Source organism: Artemia sp. Qi Xiang Cuo, chromosome 16 (genome assembly GCF_049724085.1).
Source record: "Artemia sp. Qi Xiang Cuo chromosome 16, ASM4972408v1, whole genome shotgun sequence".
NCBI lineage: Eukaryota > Metazoa > Arthropoda > Branchiopoda > Anostraca > Artemiidae > Artemia > Artemia sp. Qi Xiang Cuo.
The window spans coordinates 45,846,840-45,868,502 of NC_142809.1; the positions used below are offsets into that span (position 1 = coordinate 45,846,840).

General features: G+C 37.5%; 1 protein-coding gene across 1 annotated transcript in view; it reads right to left on the reverse strand.

Moving 5' to 3' along the window:
- LOC148942958 (cubilin-like) overlaps nucleotides 1–21,663 on the reverse strand; it is a 405,682-nt gene that overhangs the window by 42,948 nt on the left and 341,071 nt on the right. Inside the window, exons 54-56 of the mRNA XM_089102575.1 lie at nucleotides 17,995–18,163; nucleotides 16,265–16,456; nucleotides 12,415–12,538 (exon numbers count right to left, since the gene is read on the reverse strand). Of these exons, the coding sequence (XP_088958701.1) occupies nucleotides 12,415–12,538; nucleotides 16,265–16,456; nucleotides 17,995–18,163 (485 nt within the window). The remainder of the gene's footprint in view (nucleotides 1–12,414; nucleotides 12,539–16,264; nucleotides 16,457–17,994; nucleotides 18,164–21,663) is intronic.

Consider the following 21,663-nt stretch of genomic DNA (forward strand, 5'->3'; position numbering starts at 1 on the left):
GAGTCTAGCACTAGGGGGTGGACCAAGATTTTTAACTGGTGCCAAGTTACATTTAACCTCAATCACAGCCTTTCCATCGTACCTGAATAGTCGGCCTTGGATAAACAGCTTGTCACCTCGTAGCATTGCATCACGGCCGTCGTTCTGTGCAAGATTCATAATTTCCTTTAAGTGTTTGCGGGCTTCTCTTTGTTTAGCTGTGTAATCTGGGGCCACCGATAGACCTCCCTTTCTCAATAAGGAACTATTTCTTAAGATATAGTCTCTGATTTCGACCGAGTTTAGCTTCACTACTACTGGCCCTGATTTCAATCTAAAAATGTCATGTACATCACATCGACTTATTTTCAGAGAAGGCATAGCACGGTTTAATAAATCCATTATTTCTTGCTTCATAGTATACTCGCCATGGTGTTGCGGAGTATAATTATAAATAATCAAATTTGTTCTTTTCTGCTCTGTTTCGAGCTGGTTGGCTCGTTCAGATATGATTACTAGGTCTGATTTCAAATTTTCCAGCTATCAAATATTCAATTTAATGTTGTTTATACATTCCAAGACTGTTCAAGACGCAAATAGTTTTCAGTAAAGCGCCAATGACGCAGTAGGTTTTAGACTTTTACAGTGAGAGAAGGAGGTCGTACCCAAACTCTCGTTTATGGTGATTTTTGTTCGTTTCATGCTTGATTCGCATATTCTATTTAAGTTTCATTCGTTTTAAGATTTATTTATTAATTTACATTAATATCTATTGTATGATTGTTTGTATTCATTGTTTATTTAATTTCTGTTCATTTTAAGTTTCATTTATACTTCAATAGGAATTTTTTTTTCGTTTTAAGCATGATTTTAATATTCAATCTAAGCATTACTCGCTTTAAGATCTATTTATTCATTCATATTATTACTTGTTGCATGTTTTCGCTGTGATTGTTTATTTAATTTCTGTTCGCTTTGGGTTTCATTTATTCTTTAATAGTAATTTCTGGTCGTTTTGAGTTTGAATTTTAAAAGGTATTTGTATCTGTTGAGCTTTAGTTTAAAAGGGCCTTTACTTTTCTTTGAAAAACTTATTTTTCGGAAAGTTTTTTTAAATAAATTTTTGTTCGTTTTTGAAAAAATTTAAAGTTATTAAAAAATCCTTATTTCAAAATCGAACTTAAAAAAAATAATCAAATATTCATCAAAGTATCAAAACTGATATCAAAGTAACAATATCAAAGTGAAAAAATGGGTTTGTGTCAACCTCGGAGTTTTTATTACCTGATGTTTGAACTATTTTTAACAAAATTGCTATCTCAAAATTTTTATCGAATGGGTTGGGGAAAAAGGGCGTTGGGGGACTAGATTAAGCTTTGGTCTCTTTTAACAGTGAACTAGAACTTTCTATTTTCAATCAAATGAACCCCCTCTCTGAAGTTTATACCAGTATCCCTTCTATAAGAACCATATATATCCCCAGAGTATAACTTACAACGCTTGTCCCTGGGCCCTTGAGGGTTGTGCTGACCCTGGAGTTTTAATATTTGATGGCTGAACTATTTTTGACAAAATGGTCACCTGAAATTTTTATCGGATGGGTTTATTCATGCGATACACCCAAAGGCGGGGAGGGCGGGAGGGGATAGTTGCCCTCCGATCTGTTTTTACTCTGAGAAAATGAACTACAAATTTTAATTTCCATTCAAATGAACCCTCTTTGAAGTTTATACGAGCACACCTTCCATAAGAACCATATATACTCCCAGAGCAATACTTAAAACGCCTGCCCCGGCCCTAGGGGGGGGGAGGGTTGTGTCGACACAGGAGTTTTACTTATCTCACCTTTGAACTATTTTTAACGAAATGACCATACGTAAATGAGTTTTTGTTATATGATCTCTGAACTATTTTTAGCAAAATGGCTACCTCAAATTTTTTATCAGATGTATTTGGGGAATAAGGGCCTGGGGGGGGGGGGGTGGGGGTAGTTACCCTCCAATCACTTTTGACTCTTAAAAAATTAATTGCAACTGTCAATATCCAATCAAATGAGCCCTCTAGGAAGTTTATACGAGCATCCTTTCCATAACAACCGTATATGCCCCCAGGGCATAACTTACAACGCCTACCTCCGGGCTCTGGGGGGCTGTGCCGACACCAGAGTTTTTGTTATCAGAAGTTTGAACTATTTTTAACAAAATGTCTATCTCAAAATTTTTATCTGATGCATTTAGGGCGGGGAGGAGAGGGGCTAGTTACCCTCCAATCTCTCTTGACTCTTAAAAATTGAACAAGATTTTTCAATTTCCAATCAAATGAACACTCTCCGAAGTTTATGCGAGCATCCCTTCCATAAGGACTATATATGCCCCTAGAGCATTACTGATAACGCACGCCTGCCTCTGAAGGGTGTGGAAAAAAGGGTGTGGATGTGGGGGGGCTAGTTGCCCTCGGATATCTTTTGACTCTAAAAATTGAACTAGAACTTTCAATTTAAATTCAAACGAGCCGCCTCTGAAGTTTATATGAGCATTCCTTTCATAAGAACGGGGGCGTTTTTTGTTATCTAATTTTTGAACAATTTCCAAAAGACTGGCTACCTCAAAATTTGTAGCGGACGGGTTTGGGGGGAAAAGAGCAGGGGAGGGGGGGGGGGCTAGTTTAACTCTCTTGACTCTTAAAAAGTGAACTAGAACTTTAAATTTCAAATCAAATGAGCCCTCTATAAAGTTTATACGAGCATCCCTTTCATAAGAACCATATATACCCTTAGGGCATAACTTAGAACGCCTTCCCCTGTGCCCTGGGGGGTTCTATTGACAAAGTATTTTTTTCTTATCCGACCTTTGAACTATTTTTAACAAAATGTCTATCTCAAAATTGTCATCAGATGGGTTTTGAAAAAGAACGCATGGGGGGGGGGGCTAGCTGCCCTCGTATCTCTTTGGACTATTAAAAAGTGAGCTCCAACTTTCAATATCCAATCAAATGAGCCCTCTCTGAAGTTTATACGAGCATCCCTTTCATACGAACAATATATGCCCCAGGACACCACTTACAACACCTGCCCCTGGGCCTGGGGGTTGTGACGACACCTGAGTTTTTGTTATCTGACTTTTGAGAAATTTTTAACTTAAAGGGTATTTCAAAATTTTTATTGGATGCATTTGGGGAAAAAGGGACGTGGGGAGGGGGGCTAGTTGCCCTCCAATCTCTTTTGACTCTAAAAAACTGAACTAGAACTTTCAATTTCCAACCAAATGAGCCATCTCTGAATTTGTTTCGATCATCCCTTTAATAAGAACCATATATTCCCCAAGGGCATAACTTACAACACCTGCCCTCGGGCCCTGGGGGGGTGTATTGACCCCTCAGTTTTCGTTACATGGTCTTTGAACTATTTAAAAAAAAAGATCTCTCAAAGTTCTTATCGGATAGGCGTGAGGAAAAAAGGGAGTGGATGGGGGGGGGTAGGTGCCCTCCAAAATCTTTTGACTCTTAAAAACTGAACTAGAACTTTCAATTTCCAATCAAATGATCCCTTTTTGAAGTTAATACATTCATCCCTTCCATAAGACCCATATGTGCCCCCAGGGCATAACTTACAACACCTGCCCCCAGGCCCTGTTGGGTTGTGTTGACACCAGAATTTTTTGTACATGATCTTTGAACCATTTTTAACAAAATAGCTATCTTAAAATTTTATTGGATGCATTTGGGAAAAAAGGGTTTGGGGGGGGGGAGCTGGTTACCCTCCAATATCTTTTGACGCTTAAAAAATAAACTAGAAATTTCAATTTCCAATCAAATGAGCCCTCTCTGAAGTTTGTACGAGAATTCCTTCCATAAGAACCATATATGCCCCCAGGGAATAACTTATAACCCTTGCCCCTGGAGGCTGCGGGGGGAGTCTCCTGCTCAAACATATAATTTCTAGGACTTTCAACTGCGTTAAACAAAATGGCTATATCAAAATTTTGATTAAATGTTTTTGGGGAAATAGTGGGTGTGGAAGGGGTGTCAGTTGCCTTAGAATCACTTTCGACTATTAAAAAAGGAACTATCCATTTATATTTCCAATCGAATTAGCCCTTTCTGAAGTTTCTACGACAAAGTTGTCTATAAAAAATCTTATATGCCCCCAGGGCATAACTAACAACCCTTGCCCTGAGGGCTGTAGGGGAGTGGTAATCCTCAAAGACCTAATTTTCAGAACTTAAAACTACGTTTAACAAAATCGCTATCTCAAAATTTTGATTGGATGTTCTTGGGGAAAAGATGGGCGTGAGAGGAGGGGGGGGGGGTTAGTTGCCCTCCAATCACTTTCAACTATTAAAAGGGTGCTAGCCCGCCGAATTTCCAGTCGAATGATCCTTTTTTGAAGTTTCAACGACAACACCTTCTATAAAAACCTTATATGCCCCCGGGGAATAACTTAAAACGCTTCCCCTGAGGGCTGTGGGGGAGTGTCCTCCTCAAAAAGATGTTTCTTATATGAAAATCAACTACGCTGAACAAAATGGCTATTTCGAAATTTTAATTGGACGTCTTTGGGGGAAAGATGGGCATTAGGGGGGGGGGGGGCTAGTGGCCCTCCAATCACTTTCGACTATTAAAAAGGGCAATAGCCCTTTGAATTTCCAATCGAATGAGCCTTTTTTGAAGTTTTTACGACAACACCTTCTATAAAAACCTTATATGCCCTCAGGGCATTCCTTAAAACCCTTGCCCTGAGGGTTGTGGAGGAGTGTCCTCCTCAAAAGTATATTTTCTAGCTGGAAATTAACTTCGCTGAACAAATTGGCTATCTCAAAATTTGATTGGATGTGTTTGGGGGAATGATGGACATGGGAGGGGGGGGGGAGGCTAGAAGCCCTCCAATCACTTTCGACTATTAAAAAGGGCACTAGCCCTTTAAATTTCAAATCGAATGAGCCTTTTTTGAAGTTTCTACGACAACGCCTTCTATGAAAGCCTTATAGCTTAAAACCCTTGCCCTAAGGGTCGTGTGGGAGTGTCCTCCTCAAAAACATATTTCCTGTCTGGAAATCAACTACACTGAACAAAATTACTAGCTTCTACGAAACACCTTCTATGACAGCATTAAATGCCCCCAGGGCTTAGCTTAAAACCCTTGCCCTAAGAGTCGTGGGGGAGTGTCCTCCTCAAAAACATATTTCCTATCTGGAAATCAACTACGCTGAACAAAATGGCTATCTTACAATTTTGATTGGATGTGTTTGGGGGAATGATGGGCATGGAGGGGGGGGGGATAGTTGCCCTCAAATCTCTTTTGACTCTTAAAAACGGCACTAGCCCTTTGAATCCAATCAAATGAGTCTTTTTTTAAGTTTCTATGACGACCCCTTCCATATGAAGTGCCTCTGGGCAAAAAAATAAAATAAAATAATAATCAGATGCAACGCTGTAGCGTTGCCTATTTTAAAGGCCATACGGCTCCAATATTTTTTTGTTTATTTATTTTTTTCCCCAGAGGTACTTCATATGGATGGGGTCGTATTAGAAACTTCAAAAGGGGCTCATTCGATTGGAACTGCAACCCCCCCCCCCCCCGCCCATCATTCCCCCAAACACATCCAATCAAAATTTTGAGATAGCCATTTTTTTCAGCGTAGTTGATTTCCAAATAGAAAATATATTTTTCAGGAGGACACTCCGCCACAACCCTCAGGGAAAGGGTTTTAAGTTAAGACCTGGGGGCATATAAGGTTTTTATAGAAGGCGTTGTCGTAAAAACTTCAAAACAGGCTCATTAGATTGGAAATTCAAAGGGCTAGTGCCCTTTTTAATAGTAGAAAGTGATTGGAGGGCAACTAGCCCCCCTCCCACGCCCATCAGTTCCCCAAACACATCCAATCAAAATTTTTAGACAGCCATTTTGTTCAGCGTAGTTGATTTCCAAATAGAAAATATATTTTTGAGGAGGACACTCCCCCACAACCCTCAGGCCAAGGGTTTTAATTTATGCCCTCGGGGGAAATAAGGTTTTTATAGAAGGCGGTATCGTAGCAACTTCAAAAAAGCCTCATTCGATTGGAAATTTTAAAGGGCTAGTGGTCTTTTTAATAGTCGAAAGTGATTTGAGGGCAACTAACCCCCCTCTCAGGCCCACCTTTTTCCCAAACACATCCAATCAAAATTTTGAGACAGCCATTTTATTAAACTTAGTTTTAAGTTCTGGAAATTAGGTCTTTGATGATGACAACTCCTCCACAGGCCTCAGGGCAAGGGTTGTAATTTAAAAATTCTCCGAATCCTTCCCATATGGAAGGGATGTTCGTATAAACTTTTGAGAGGGCTCATTTGATTGGAAATTGAAAGTTCTTGTTCACTTTTTAAGAGTCAAAAGAGATTGGAGGGCAACTAGCCCCCCCCCATCCTCCATCCCTAAATGCACCAGGTAAAAATTTTGAGATAGATATTTTGTTAAAATAGTTCAAGGTTCTGATAACAAAAAATTCCGGTGTCGATATAGCCCACCAAGCCCCCGAGGGTAGGCGTTGTAAGTAGCCTATATGCACATAACACGGAACAATTAATCAAAATTGCATATTATACGTTGAGACTCACCCAAATGATGGGCTAGGGGGCTCAGCATTCCACTCAAACTTTGTTGAGTTAATGCCTTTAAATGAGCATTTATTAAAGTTAAGCTGATAAGAATGAAGTAAAAATTCTTCCTCAAAAACATATTTTCTATCTGCAGGAAATCAACTACGCTGATCAAAATGGCTATCCCAAAATTTTGATTGGATGTGTTTGGGGAATGATGGGCGTGGGGGGGGCTAGTTTACCACTCCACTGAAAAAATACAAATGAATGTGCATGGTCAGTTTAATATACATATACTGATATTTAGTAATCAAAATGTTAATATTATTTGATTTATTAAAGTTATGAAAGTAAAAAAATTTATATTTTCAGTAAAGTGCAAATTTTGTTCTGGCCTTGGGAAGGCATAGGGGTTTTGTGCCCAATTTATAATAATTTCTGCTCGTTTTGAGTTTGACTCGGTTATTTATTGTAATTTCTGTTCGTTTTGGGTTTCATTTATTTACCAATGTTGATTTGTCGTAGTTTCACGCTTGGTAGATTATTTGATTTTATTTTTGCTCATTTTTTGTTTAATGGAGTTCTTTACTTTTCTATGAAAAACTTATTTTGGGGAAAAACATTTTAATATTAGCTTCTTCTCGTTTTACATTGACATAGTCTTTTCAGGGAAAAAGAAAATAACACTTTAAATCTTTTTGTTTTTTAAGACTTTATAGTTTGGCCTGCTATTTGTATGCTGGAAAAAAATTTTCAGCAAATTTTAACAACATACACCCTTTTAAAAATCTGGACACAAATAGTACTGTTTAATTTAGTTTCATACCTCCACTAGTTGACCTGAAGTGGAAAACTTGATGCCATTCGCAAAAAAAAAAATCTGTTTACTTTCTTTGATAGTTTGGATACACTTACGCTATTTTAATTTGGTTAAATTTTAAGAGCAGAAGTAGCCCTGAAAGTTTAAACATAATACCCTCAGTCGTTCTTGGGATACTGCTGAGATGTCTTACTTGGAATTAGCATTATTACAGTGCATTTTGATTTAATCTTAAGGCAACATTTAGTTTTTATATATAATGGGCGAAGGGGAGGGTGGGCGTGGGAGGGTGGGAGTGGAAGGGGGATTAGTTGCCCTCCAATCACAGCCCTTTCTATTTTCAATCGAATGAGCCCCTTTGGAAGTTCTCACGACAACTCATTCGATAGAGAATCTTTGTCGTAGAAACTTGAAAAAGGGCTCCTTTTTCAAGTTTCTACGACAAAGATTTCAATAAAACCTTATATGCCCCCAGGGCATAACTTATAACCCTTGCCCTGATGGTTGTGGAAGAGTGTCCTCCTCAAAAGCATATTTTCTATCTGGAAATCAACTACGCTGATCAAAATGGCTATCCCAAAATTTTGATTGGATGTGTTTGGGGGAATGATGGGCGTGGGTGGAGGGCTAGTTGCCCTCCAATCACTTTCGACTATTAAAAAGAGCACTAGCCCTTTAAAATTCGAATCCAATGAGCTTTTTTTGAAGTTTCTACAACAACGCCTTCTATAAAAACCTTATATACCCCAAGGGCATAACTTAAAACCCTTGCCCTGAGGGCTGTGGGGAGTATCCTCCTCAAAAACATATTTTCTATCTGGAAATCAACTACGCTGAACAAAATGGCTGTCTCGAAATTTTGATTGGATGTGTTTGGGGGAATGATGGGCGTGGGGGGGCTAGTTACCCTCCAATCACTTATGACTATTAAAAGGGCACTAGCCCTTTGAATTTCCAATTGAATGAGCCTGTTTTGAAGTTTCTACGACAACGCCTTCTATAAAAAACCTTATATACTCCCTGGGCATAATTTAAAACCCTTGCCCTGAGGGTTGTGGGAGAGTTTCCTCTTCAAAAACATATTTTCTATCTGAAAATCAACTAGCCTACGCTGAACAAAATGGCTATCTTAAAATTTAGATTGGAGGAATTTGGGGGACTGATAGGCGTGGGGGGGGGCTAGGTGCCTTCCAGTCACTTTTGACTATTAAAAAGAGCACTAACCCTTTGAATTTCAAATCGAATGAGCCTGTTTTGAAGATTCTACGACAACACCTTCTATAAAAACCTTATATGCCCCAAGGGCATAACTTAAAACCCTTGCCCTGAGAGTTTTGGCGGAGTGTCCTCCTCAAAAACATATGTTCTATCTGGAAATCAACTAGCCTACGCTGAACAAAATGGCTATATCAAAATTTTGATTGGATTTGTTTGGGGGAAAGATGGGCGTGGGGGGGGGGCTAGTTGCCCTCCAATCACTTTCGACTATTAAAAAGGGAACTATCCCTTTGAATATCCAATAGAAAGAGCCTTTTTTGAAGTTTCTACGACAACAAATTCTATAAGAACCTTATATGCCCCCAGGCCATAACTTAAAACCCTTGCCCTGAGGGTTGTGGGGGAGTGTCCTCCTCAAAAACATATTACCTATCAGGAAATCAACTACGCTGAACAAAATGGCTATCTCAAAATTTTGATTAGATGTGTTTGGGGGTATGATTGGCGTGGGGGGGGGGGCTAAGTACCCACAAAACCCTTTTGACAATTAAAAAGGGCACTAGTCCTTTGAATTTCCAATTGAATGAGCCTGTTTTGAAGTTTCTGCGACAACGCCTTCTATAAAAACCTTGTATGGCCCCAGAGCATAACTTAAAACCCTTGCCCTGAGGGTTGTGGGGGAATGACCTCCTCAAAAACATATTTTCTGTCTGAAAATCAACTAGCCTACGCTGAACAAAATGGCTATCTCAAAATTTTGATTGGATGTGTTTAGGGGAATGATGGGCGTGGGGGGGCTAGTTGCCCTCCAATCTTTTTCGACTATTAAAAAGGGCACTAGCCATTTGAATTTCTGATCGAATGAGCCTGTTTTGAAGTTTCTACGAAAAACATTATATGCCCCCAGTGCATAACTCAAAACCCTTGCCCCGAGGGTTCTGGGGGAGTGTCCTCCTCAAAAACATATTTTCTATCTGGAAATCAAATACGCTGAACAACATGGCTATCTCAAAATTTTGATTTGATGTGTTTGGGGGAATGATGGGCGTGGGGGGGATAGTTGCCCTCCAATCACTTTCGACTATTAAAAAGGGCACCAGCCGTTTGAATTTCCGATCGAATGAGCCTGTTTTGAAGGTTCTACGACAACGCCTTCTATAAAAACCTTATGTTTCCCCAGGGTATAAATTAAAACCCTTGCCCTGAGGGTTTTGGGGGACTGTCCTCCTCAAAAACATATTTTCTATCTGGAAGTCAAATACGCTGAACAACATGGCTATCTCAAAATTTTGATTGGACGTGTGTGGGGGAATGATAGGCGTGGGGGGGGAGGCTACTTTTCTTCCTATCCCTTTCGACTCTTAAAACAAGCACTTAAAATCTCGATTTTCAATCGAATGAACCCCTCTTGAATTTTCTGTAACGGCCACTTTCATATGAAGTGCCCTGATCTAAATTAAAAAAATAATACATGACACATATGTCCCCACATTGTTCTTATATGCCCTCAAGACATAACTTAAAACCCTTGCCTCCGAGGGTTGTTGGGGAGTGTCCTCCTCAAAAAGATATTTTCTATCTGGAAATCAAGTACGCTGAACAAAATGGGTATCAAAAAATTTTGATTGGATTTGTTTGGGGGAATGATGGGCGTGGGGGGCTAGTGGCCCTCCAATTACTTTAGACTACTAAAAAGGGCACTAGCCACTCCAATTTCCAATCGAATGAGCTCTTTTCGAAGTTTCTACGACAACCCCTTCGATACGAAGTGCCCGGGTATGGAGGAAAAATAATAATACATTGTGCCCACGTCGTTCTTTACTTAGGCAGCGCGATCGCGTTGCCTATGATGTAGCGTTGTCTTTATATTAATGGTTTTTTTTTTTTTTTTTTTTTTTTTTTTTTTTTTTTTGTAACCTTGCATAATCCCCAAACATGGAGCTGTCTAGGGGATGATGCTTTACTCTATATATTTGTGTTTTTCTTAAGCTATATTCTTTGTGTTAGCGATGTCTTTGTGTTGTATTTTGCTTTCTTTTATCTTTCAATATATCTAGTCAAAATGTTCTATTGCATTATCCACTAAAGCATATTGTACATAGTACATAGTTGCAGCTATTATGCATAGTTCTTTAGCAGTGGTGGCAATTGGGGAAGAGGGTATTTGCACCTTTTCCTAGATTTCGGTAAATTCTATTTTTCTTTTTTTGTATTTTCCTTGAACAAATCGAAATAAAACAACATTAAAATCTTCCCCCTCCCTAGATTTGAAAAATAGATTCCCCCCTCCTAATATTCGTGGGTTGAAGCCACTGCTCTTTAGTCTTCAAAAATTGAGTAATACATTTTGATCTTATTTCGAATCTTTTTGAGAAATTGAAAAAAAATAGAGCCATAAAAAAAACACAACGAAATTTCTAAATATCTTAGGAACCAAACAAGATAGGAGAAAGTTATTTGCACCAGTCGCTAGAACTTGCTTTGTTTGGGTGTGTGGAATATGAATATGAGCTTTTCAGAAAGGTTGTACAACACCTTTTAAGTTACTGAAGCCAAACAGGCTCAAACAGAATAAACTTTGAAAAGTACTATAGGTCGTTTATCGGCAAATGACTGTTTTCTCAGAGAATGAGTTACGAATCTGGGAGACCAAAATGTAGTAGGCCTACACTACTTTTGTTAATACTTTTATTTTTAGTTCAGTATCAGTCCATCACCATATTGGCCATGTTTTCTGCTCAAGATTCAAGGGATTACTATAATGTTAGACTGTCCTTTAGATGTTTCAGCAGGATTGAACTCTACACCATTGCACCTTACTCCACCAAAATCTGATAGTTCAACACTCTGGTGTGGTCAAGATGGATTTGAACATCATGTAAGTTGATTAATTTATGGCTAAATCTGAGGAAGTGAAGCTGGATTGGTCTCCTCAAAGCTCCTTACTGAAGAGATTTCAGCTGTTTTCTACCAAAATATATTTATTTTGAGCTTTTTTCATGATTATCTGCCAGACACAGATGTAGAATGAGTACTTGCATTTAGAATTTCGGTATTATTCTGTTTCCTTTACCAGGAAAAGAACTGGCAAATACTTGGTTTTTGAAAATAATTGGTAACAGAATTGTTGTTAAAGACTTGAAAAATGATAGAAGTGAATGGTGTATGTGATGTTTTACATAAAAGAACTGAAAAATAAAAATAAAATGGCTAAAATTAAGCAAGGTGGATAAAACTAAGGCAGCAACAATAAAGTATATTTGTAGAATTGAAGACTAACTGTTCATTATGTTGTCAACTTGTTATGGGTGCAAATCTTTTCAAATGCCCTAATAATTTTATAGGTTGTATATATTGTTTTGTTTGTATTTTGAATAGTGGATCAAGGCTTTCAAGATCAGTGGATTAAGGCTTTTTTTTCTCACTTGCAGGAAATAGTTTTGTGTCTCGAACCTCTTTTTGATAGAACTGATAAGAGCTCTTATCAGTGCTGGTTCCTCAGTCCTGTGTTGAAAATTGGCTGAATTTTTGTATGAAATGATACAGTGGTTCAATAGTAGAAAATTAAAAATCCAAGACATTATATCTAAATAGTACATATTGTGAAGATCTATGTGCTTATCACGTTTTGGTTTGAATACATGACCGACAAAAGAAAAGAAGACAAGCAGAAAAAAAAATCATTAAAAGGACCTTTCTAAGTAGGTTGACAGCGAAGCATCAGGCAATTAAGGGTTCTGATTTTTTTTTTTCCTCACACAGGCTAATTGTTCCAAATTGGCATAAAAGCCAAGGAAACTGAAATATATCAATAGACTTACTTAACATAAGGGACCATAGTGGGTGGTGCTTGTATTGTCCATGTACAGTTAATGTTATGCAGGTACGGATTAGGATGAGCTGGGGACTTGATTATAGATGGCTCAGTTATCAAGCCTCCACATTCTAAAAAAAAAAGAAACAATAAACTTATAAAAATTCAGAATTTCATCAATTTTTCTTGTAATTTCCTATAGTTTTCACATAATTCACCTAAACCTTGTGTTAGCTTGAAGTTATCCCAAGCCCCTTCACCCAGACAAAATTTTTGACTATATACCATGCGTTATCGGAAACATGATTGCACATTATAATACCTGTGTAATAAGGGAACATAATTCAGGTAATAAAAGGGCATACAAAATGTAAATCTTAAAGGAGAACAAAATATTTGTGTTGGGGTTCCACCCCTGTTTCTTTTCGTTTCAGATAAATGACCTGCTTTCTTCTTAATTACATTTGCTTATAGTATAATTTCAAAAGACAGGTTAAATTCCGTTACTAAGCGATAGTGGTTTTGCAATAGGTAAGCTGTGAACCAAGTTTATTTTTTACTTCCTGGTTTGGGAGTCATTGAAAGATAAATCTAAGAAGTTGAATTGGGTTTTGAATAAGGATGTAGCTGATTGGTTGGGCCAAGCGGAGGTCCACCCATATGAACAGTGGTGTGTAAAATATTATTTTAGTGCTAGTCTATGTTTTGACCCCGGTTGGGGAAGTAGTCTGCGCTTTGACCCCAGTCGGGGATATATATATTTTTGTGGTATTTTTGACCCTTTTTGGAAGAATACAAGTAAGGTATTTTCTACAAACTGTGGACTATTTTCCGTAACCCAGGCAGGGTAGGAATAGAGCTACGAGGTACCGTCATTATTATATTGACAGGGAGGGTTGTTACCTTCAAGGAGAGAGTAGAGATTGTTAGCCGTAACCCAAGGCGGGTACATTTGGCTTTAGAAAGTGGCCATTTGACCACTCGATCGCGTTATCATACCCTGGTACAGGGTGTACTGTAAATAGGATAGTACCAAACCCGATATTTGCAGAACCGTTGGTGTAAGAGTGGGAATCTCACTAATATTTGGGCTAACGTGGGGTTATCTCCTTCGATTAAGTGGCAAAATAACCTTTTAGTTCCATTTTTGCATCAATAAGTCGCGACACCCGTACTTACACCCCAATAAGTGGTATCAGCGGTAGCTAGCACTACGAACAATTTGTTTTGTCTTTTTTTTCCCTTCCTTTTTTTCTTCTTGTTTTTCTTTGCATCGACTGTCTTTGTCTTTCTTTAATTCTTACCTCCGACACATTCCTAGGTTCTGTAATTCTGCAGAATACGTGTTTTTGTCCAGGGGCTTTGACTGACAAAGGGTACAGGGAAAGCGTCTATCCCTCTACCCCCCCCCCCCCACCCCTTGTTTTTAAAAATTCGCTTTCTAGGTAGTCCCATCGAAAAATATCTTCTTTCGGATAAATTCATTGAGGAGTTAAACAAAAACAGCAAAAATCTCGCCCCCCCCCCACTTGATAATGAAATGTAAATTTTGTCCTCTCCCTATATTTCTGTGAATTGCCACCAATTTTACTAATCAGCCCGTCAAATTTGAATTGATAATTTATACCCTAATAGCACAGCTGGAGACACAATTACAATTTTTTATTTCGGCTGCCAGGAACTTGAGGTTGGGGATGTATCTAATGTCTTTTGGGAAAGGGATTAGCCCTACTTTGTGTTACTTTAAGAAAAATTTTACTTTTCAATAGTTTTTAAGGTCTCAAAATGAGGCCTGATTCAATTATCCCCCCCCCCCCAAGGAAAAGGATGGTCCTGGAGAAAATAGCATTAGTTTAAAATAGTGGACTCTTTTACAAGACATAATAAATCAGCAAGTGGAAGGGTGTATAGATTTGAAAACTAATAGCTAGCAAAATATTTTAAACAAAACAACAGACCATCCAGATTGCCTGACCTATTTTGCAATGGCTTGGACTGAAAACGCTGTCCGTATTTTGTATTCCAATATTAGATTCTTACCAAATTATAAAAGTACTCTTGATATTATTTGGATTGTTCTGTGAATTCTTTTGCTCTAGACTATATTTTTCAATGATATATGAGTACCACCAGGGAATGAACACGACATAAGCGCATTTTGAGGTCGCTTTGTTTTCAGTTTCGAGGCAGAGATTCTTTGAGTTATTCTCAGAATTAAAAACAGCCACCCTATACTCCCCTGTGTCTGCAGACATGTTGCTATGCCTACTTTTGGTGTTTGTAGGAACCCTCCAAAAAAGGGAAAAAAATTGAAAATAAGCTAAGTACCAAAAACAAAACAAAAATAAAGTTAAATGAAAACTAAACTAAACAAAACTAATTAAAGCAAGACTAGAAAAAGGAGAATAATTGAAAGTAAGTTAGGTAATAAAAGCAATTAAGTAAAAAAAAATTTCAAGTGAAAATTAGGAGCAACAATAAAACTCAAAACGAACAGAAATTATTTTGTATATGAGGGGGGTTGCCCCCTCCTCAGCAATCTTTACGCCAAAGTTTTTCGGCACTTTGAAAAAAAGTTACTTATTGTTCTAATTAAACTACTCTTGTGTTTAAGAGGTCGTTTTTGAAGAATTGGGACACAATTTAAACTTTAGCGTAAAAAGTGAGGTGTTGAGTAGGGGGCAACCCCCCTCATATACATAATAATTTCTGTTCGTTTAAAGTTTTAATGTCGCTCTTTACTTTCAGTTGAAAAAACTTGTTCTTTCAATGTAATTTCTGACCGTTTTTCAATAACGCCAGAATATCTGGCTCCACATCGACGGAAAATCCCCCTTTCCACGGAAATATTCTCAGGACACTTAATTCCTGCAGAAAAGTTACCCTGGACAATAACCCTCAACATCGCCACGCGTAAAATTGAATCGGTAAAGAGAAAGCGTGACATATAATGAAATTTTGTATAGGAATTCTGGCAAATTCCCCCAGTGCAAAATTTTCCCTGGAAAATTCACCCCCAGAAACTTCCCTCTCAATGAAAATTCTCCCCGTGCAAAATCCTCCTAGCAGAAAATTCGTTTTCCCCTCCCCACCCGAAAAATGTATGCATACTTCCTAAAAAAACACTATACGTAAACAATGGGCAAATTTTATAACTTAAAGACCTTTCCCCGGGGGCTGTGGGGGATCATGTTGCCTCCGAAGACATAGTGAATAAGCCTTTCAATTATATTGAACAAAAATAAAACTTTTAGAATTTCCATCACACGACTTTGGGAAAAAAGCGGCTTGAGAGGGGGCCTAGTTGCCGTCCAATGTTTTTGGTCACTTAAAAAGGGCACTAGAACTTTTGATTTGAGTTAGAATGAGCCCTCTCCCGACGTTCTAGGCCCACAAGGACGATACGATCACCCTGAAAAAAAAAAAAAAAACAAATAAAGACGCATCCGTAATCTTTCTTCTGGCAAAAATTACCAAATTCCACATTTTTGCATATAGGAGCTTAAAACTACTACAGTAGGGTTCTTTGATACGCTGAATCTGATGGTGTGATTTTCAATAAAATTCAGTGGCTTCTAGAAGATCTTTCTCCCTTTTTTCGAAAATCAGACAAAATTTCTCAGGCTCGTAGCTTTTGATGGGTAAAACTAAACATAATGAAACTTATACATTTGGAATCAGCATAATAAGCCAATCCTTTTGATATATCTATTGGTATAAAAATGCCATTTTTTAGAGCTTTGGTTACTATTGAGCCGGGTTGCTCCTTAGTTACAGTTCGTTACCACGAACAGTTTGTAAAAATAAAATAACAAAACTAAAAACAAGCAAGACTAAAACTAAATTAAGATAGCTACCTTCAATTGTATATTGTGCCATAAAACCCTTTCCATTTCGATATTCATCAGTAGAAAAATAGACTGTCATTGGGCCTTTTGAACTATATACATACTTTGGCTTTTCATTGCCACAGAATTTAGCAATTCTTTCACCATTAATACCAGTTCCACGGTAAATTCCAACAGAATCGTACATACAAGATGGACTTCCTAGATCAAATGAATAAAACGTTTTTATTCAAGTACAAATGAGACCTCTCCCGATATCTTTCGACCACAGGTTCGATACGGTCACCCCTTGGAAAAAAAAAAAGGACATGCATCAGTACTACCCGTCTAAAAATATTATTTCCCCTTGTGTTCAAGGTGGGGAACCCTTAGCCTCTAATTAAGCGTTTTTGACAATGACGATTTCAACTGTGTAGCTTTGATTTATATAACGAAAATGAATATATAATGAATATAATTATTTAATGAAAATCAATATAATGAAATGAATATAAATGGTGCTATTGGATGACGAAAAGATTCCTCAAGGTCAGCCTAGAGTATGTTGAAAACTGAAAGTTATCAAAGCCTACGTTTTACGTAAATTTAGTTATATTTGTAGGATGTTCACTTCTATTAATTTGAAAAATGTTTTATGGAGATCTTGAAAAACTTATTCTATCATCTTGCTAAAAAGGAATGCAAGCTGCTTGTAATAACTTCTGAATCTCCACAGATTAAACATGGAAATAAGAGAATATGTATTACAACACCAAGGAATTTTTTTTTTATCTAGAGAAACAAAGAAACAATGGAAACAATTCGGCGGCCCCCCCCCATCCCATCTTCTACCGTTCTCAGTCCAAAAGGAATTAAAACAGACTGAAGTGCATCAAGCAAAATAAGAATACAAACAATAACCAAACTAAATATTTGTATAGTTTTCTTCTTTTCAATAGCAACCAGGCTGGAGTATTTCATATATAAAGAATATAATATGTGCATAAATATATATGGCCCAATCAAAAGCCACTAGTCTCCCCATTAAATATTTTCAATTAGATAATTATATTAATAACATAATTTCCATCTCAATCGGGGGTGCCAATTTGAAGACAGTGTGGCAGTTGCTACTTGGGCTTTAAAAATACTTTTCTTTATTTTACTAAGAAAAACTACCCCCTCCCCCCCAAAAATACCCGTGGATTTAGATAAAAACTTTTCCAAATACCCCCCCCCCCACCAATACATTTTTATGAATTGGCATAATTAACTATGCTATTTAACTATGCACTTGGTCTGAATCCTAAGCAGGACGATAAATTCATCTTAGAAAAAACGTCATTCAATGAATTTTTGAAGTTTAATCTTCTGAAGTTTGAAGTTTGATTTTGCTGAAGTCTGATCTTCAGCAAAATTTTCAGGATTCTTCCTATTAAGGTTTTCTTTTCAATGCCCATCTCAAAATATACACCATTGTCAGTGGTACATTTTAACAGTGCATAAACAAGGAAGTTTATATTTTATTAACTCTGATCGAGAACGAAAGCAAACATTAAGTCGTAAGAAGATATAATTATTGATCGGACGGTGCAAATCTGGCTATTCGAGCGAAATTCAAATCCTATCATGATCTAAAATAACAGCTCAAATATGAGATGATTGAAAAGACACTTTTATAAGAAACAAGTATGTGCAAAAATATTTTTTTTTTCTTTTGAAAATTAAGAAGGAGTCAAGTTACATAGATTTCAAATTACCTTCTAAATCAAAGGGATCTTCGAAGCTTAGCAGTACATAACTTTCAGAAGTGGCGTTGATAACGTAAGCACACGTTAAGTTGTCAGCATATCTATCAGGAAAACCAGGAGAGGATATGGTTCCTGCTGGGCCTGAGTAGATTCCACCACATTCTCGAGCCCATGATATCTGTATAGAAAGTAACGTTAAAGACAGACTGATAGTTTTAATAAAGTAGGAGCTTATTTTCACTGCCTCCCTTTCCATAACCTTATGAAGTTTGAACAATATATGTCAAAACATTACTTAACTTAAGTCTCCTGCCGAAGGTTCGGTATAGAGAACGATGAGACCAGGTGTCTCCAGGTTGATCTATCACTTGCCAGGCTCGCAGCTTCATCCACCGGGATATGAACTTGGGAGAGGAATTCATTGGCTTTGTCTTTCCACCTAGTAGGGGGGGGGGGTTCTCTGGGTCACTTCCATCCGTGCAGGGTGGAGTCGAAGTCGAATGTGGCCCATGCTGGGACTTCGCGTGACATGCGAAGAAGGTGGCTGTACCACCAAACAGTCAGCTGGGCGAGCTGTGTCGAGAAAGGAGTTTGTGCCATACGTGACAGGAGGGTCTAGTTGCTAACGAAGTCAGTACAGTGAAGTCCCTCGATTCTTCGGAGATGTTTGTTTGTGCAACATCGACGGCGCTGAGCATAGATTTTGCAGCTGTCCACGTCTCCGCTCCGTACAGCAGCACGGTGCTGACTTACGCATTGTAAATGTACATTTTGGTAAAGCATCTAATGTTTGACTTTCGCCAGATGCTGCTCAGCCTCCCAACAAGTGCCAACGCTTTGGCTGTTCGAGATGTAAGCTCTTTTGTGATCAAGCCATCCCTCGACAGATTGGATCCCAGGTAAGTGAAGCCTTCAAACACATCTACTCGGTTGCTTCCGATGTTGACTTCCTTTACGGTTGAACGGGACGTCAAAAGCAAAGGCGAAAAATTGTCAATGAAGAATGTTGTTTCAAAGCTCGTTATCAGTAATAACAATTAATCATTTTCACTAAAAAATCTTTTTAAGGCAAATTTCAAAATTTTAAACTACTTCCCTGCTAATTTAAAAGATTGGTGTTTCTAATTATATGCACTATGATTTGGTAAATACATTAGGATTCTAAAACAAGGCCGTAGCAAAAATTTAGCCACATATATGCCACCTGTTACACCAATGTAGAATCAGATGCAACATAGGTATATTAATGCATATAGAGCACAAAATCACAAACATTTACCCGAACACCATGACAAAGGCAGATTTTATTAACATTGACACCATAGAATAAATAGAGAGAGTATGACCTCGACGTTGTTTTTAAAAATAATGTGAAATTCCTGCATGAGAACAACTGGACTTTCATAAAAATGCCATTTCTGACGTGACTAGATTCATTCAGTGGCACAGTAGTGACATCACAGCTAATCACAACTAAGTTTCATGTCCTCAAAAACTTAACAAAAGTATCGAAAATTGCATACAATGCTGGTTTCAAACTTTTACTAATTTTAAAAAACATTTAAAGAAAAAAAATGCAGCTTTTACGAGCCGCAAGCTTACTACCAATACTAAATTGCAAAGTTTAAAAAGACTCTGAAAGATGCTAACCCCGTTCTTCGTTTTCAGCTTCTTGATATGTCATATCAATATACTCCTGTATAATCGGCCTTCTTCTTCCATGACTGTCGATTTGGGCAAATTGAAAAATATTAGGCATTTTTTTTTTTGGTCTAGGAAAATCAGCATTTAAATTAGAAAAAAAAACTACTGAGTGTATATTTGTGCAAGCGAGGCCTCAGAAGTAGCAGTTATCAGGCTGAAGGAATAGGAACTTAGAAACTCACTATTCTGTACACTGATTTTTCTGAACTTTTTAATAGAAAATTACAGCAGTAAATGGCTTATTTAAAGAAAACAGCTGGTATTTTATTTTCAAACTAGCTAACACACATTGTATGTTATATTTTTACTTATTTTTATATAGACCATATGATATGTATTATAGATTCGAAAATACACTTTTGTGCTTAATTTGCTGGCTTTGATTTTTTTCTTTTTCAAACATAATGCCCTATGAAAAAAAATTGGGTCTCTCAGATTTTGAAAATGGATACCACTTTTTTCTTATCAATTATTCTTATAACTATTATGTATTAATTAATTATTATCATAATTATTAATAAAGACAAAAGTATGTAGACTTAAGGCCAAGAGGTATAATCTAATTTATCACATTAAGAAATGTTGAAAATGTCAAACAAAATTTGACACTACAAGCCAGGGGTGAAGCTAGGGTTTTGAGTTGTTATTTCTTTTTTTTGGGGGGGGGGGAGATATCAAGAATGGGCCGACAAAATCGTCAAGTGAGGTAACAAATGCGGATGCATAAGCTAAATTAAGACTCTCCTCCTCCCCTTAACTTTGACCCTGCTAGAGGCTTCCTTATTTAATCAAGACTGGTACAGGAAAGCTTATCAGGTTCAGGTTCAGGTTCATACATTTTTATTAACAAAAAAACAACTCAATGTGACAACAAGTCGAACTAAAGCAAGAAGATGCTTGAAAAAGCGACCGGTTGGATATCATGCATGCCAAATCATCAAACCAATTAAAATGAAAAAAGGGGAAAACAATAATAATAAAAAAAATAATGATAAATATATAATGGCAAAAAATATAAAATAAAAATAAAATATCTACAAAAAAAAAAAAAAAAAAAAAAAAAAAAAAAAAAAAAAAAAGCCTTCTCTCGAACCATTAACACTACCAAATTCCTGAAAAAAAATGATTTTTAATACGGGTTTTAAGTTGCGGCACACTTTCAGCTTGACGAACAGAATCTGGGAACGAATTCCAAACTGACGGGCCCATGTGTCTGGTCACTTGACTCGCTCTGGTTGTGTTCCGTGGCTCAGATGCAAGACTATCCGCACTCCTAGTTGAATAATCGTGATAAAACGAATTAGGCTTAAAAATATTCATAAAAAAATCCGGTGCAAAACCATTCAGACACTGAAATACAAAAACTCCAATTTGATAATTCCTTATTTCACCAACCTTTAAAATTTTAAACTTTCTAAAAAGTGATTCAGTGCTATCAACACCACGATCATACCTTCCAATCAACCTTATAGCCTTATTCTGCAGAACTTGAACTCTTCTAAAATTGCAACTAAAATTACTCGCCCAAATCAAACAACCATAATTTATATAAGGCGCTATTATGGAAAAATACAATAAAAGCAGAATTTTTAAAGGTAAAAAATTTTGAAAACGGTTCAGAACTCCAAGGCCTCGCGCCAGCTTGCATGCTATAATGTCGCAGTGTTTTCTCCAACTCAAGTTTCGATCCAGGATGAATCCCAGATATCGGATCTCTTCAACTTGTGATAGCGGTAGGCCATTGTAAATAATGACACCAGGGAGAGTGGGAGCAGAACCAGTCCTCGTAAACATCATAAAATTAGTTTTTAATGCATTGACGCTAAGTAGGATAGCACAAACAAATTCATGTAGGCCATCCAGCGCCTTATTAGCCTTGAACAAGAGCTCTTGCAGCGACTTTGCTGCAATCACTAAAGCCGTGTCGTCAGCAAAAGAAGTAACTGAAGCTCCGGGAATGTAGAATCTCATTGT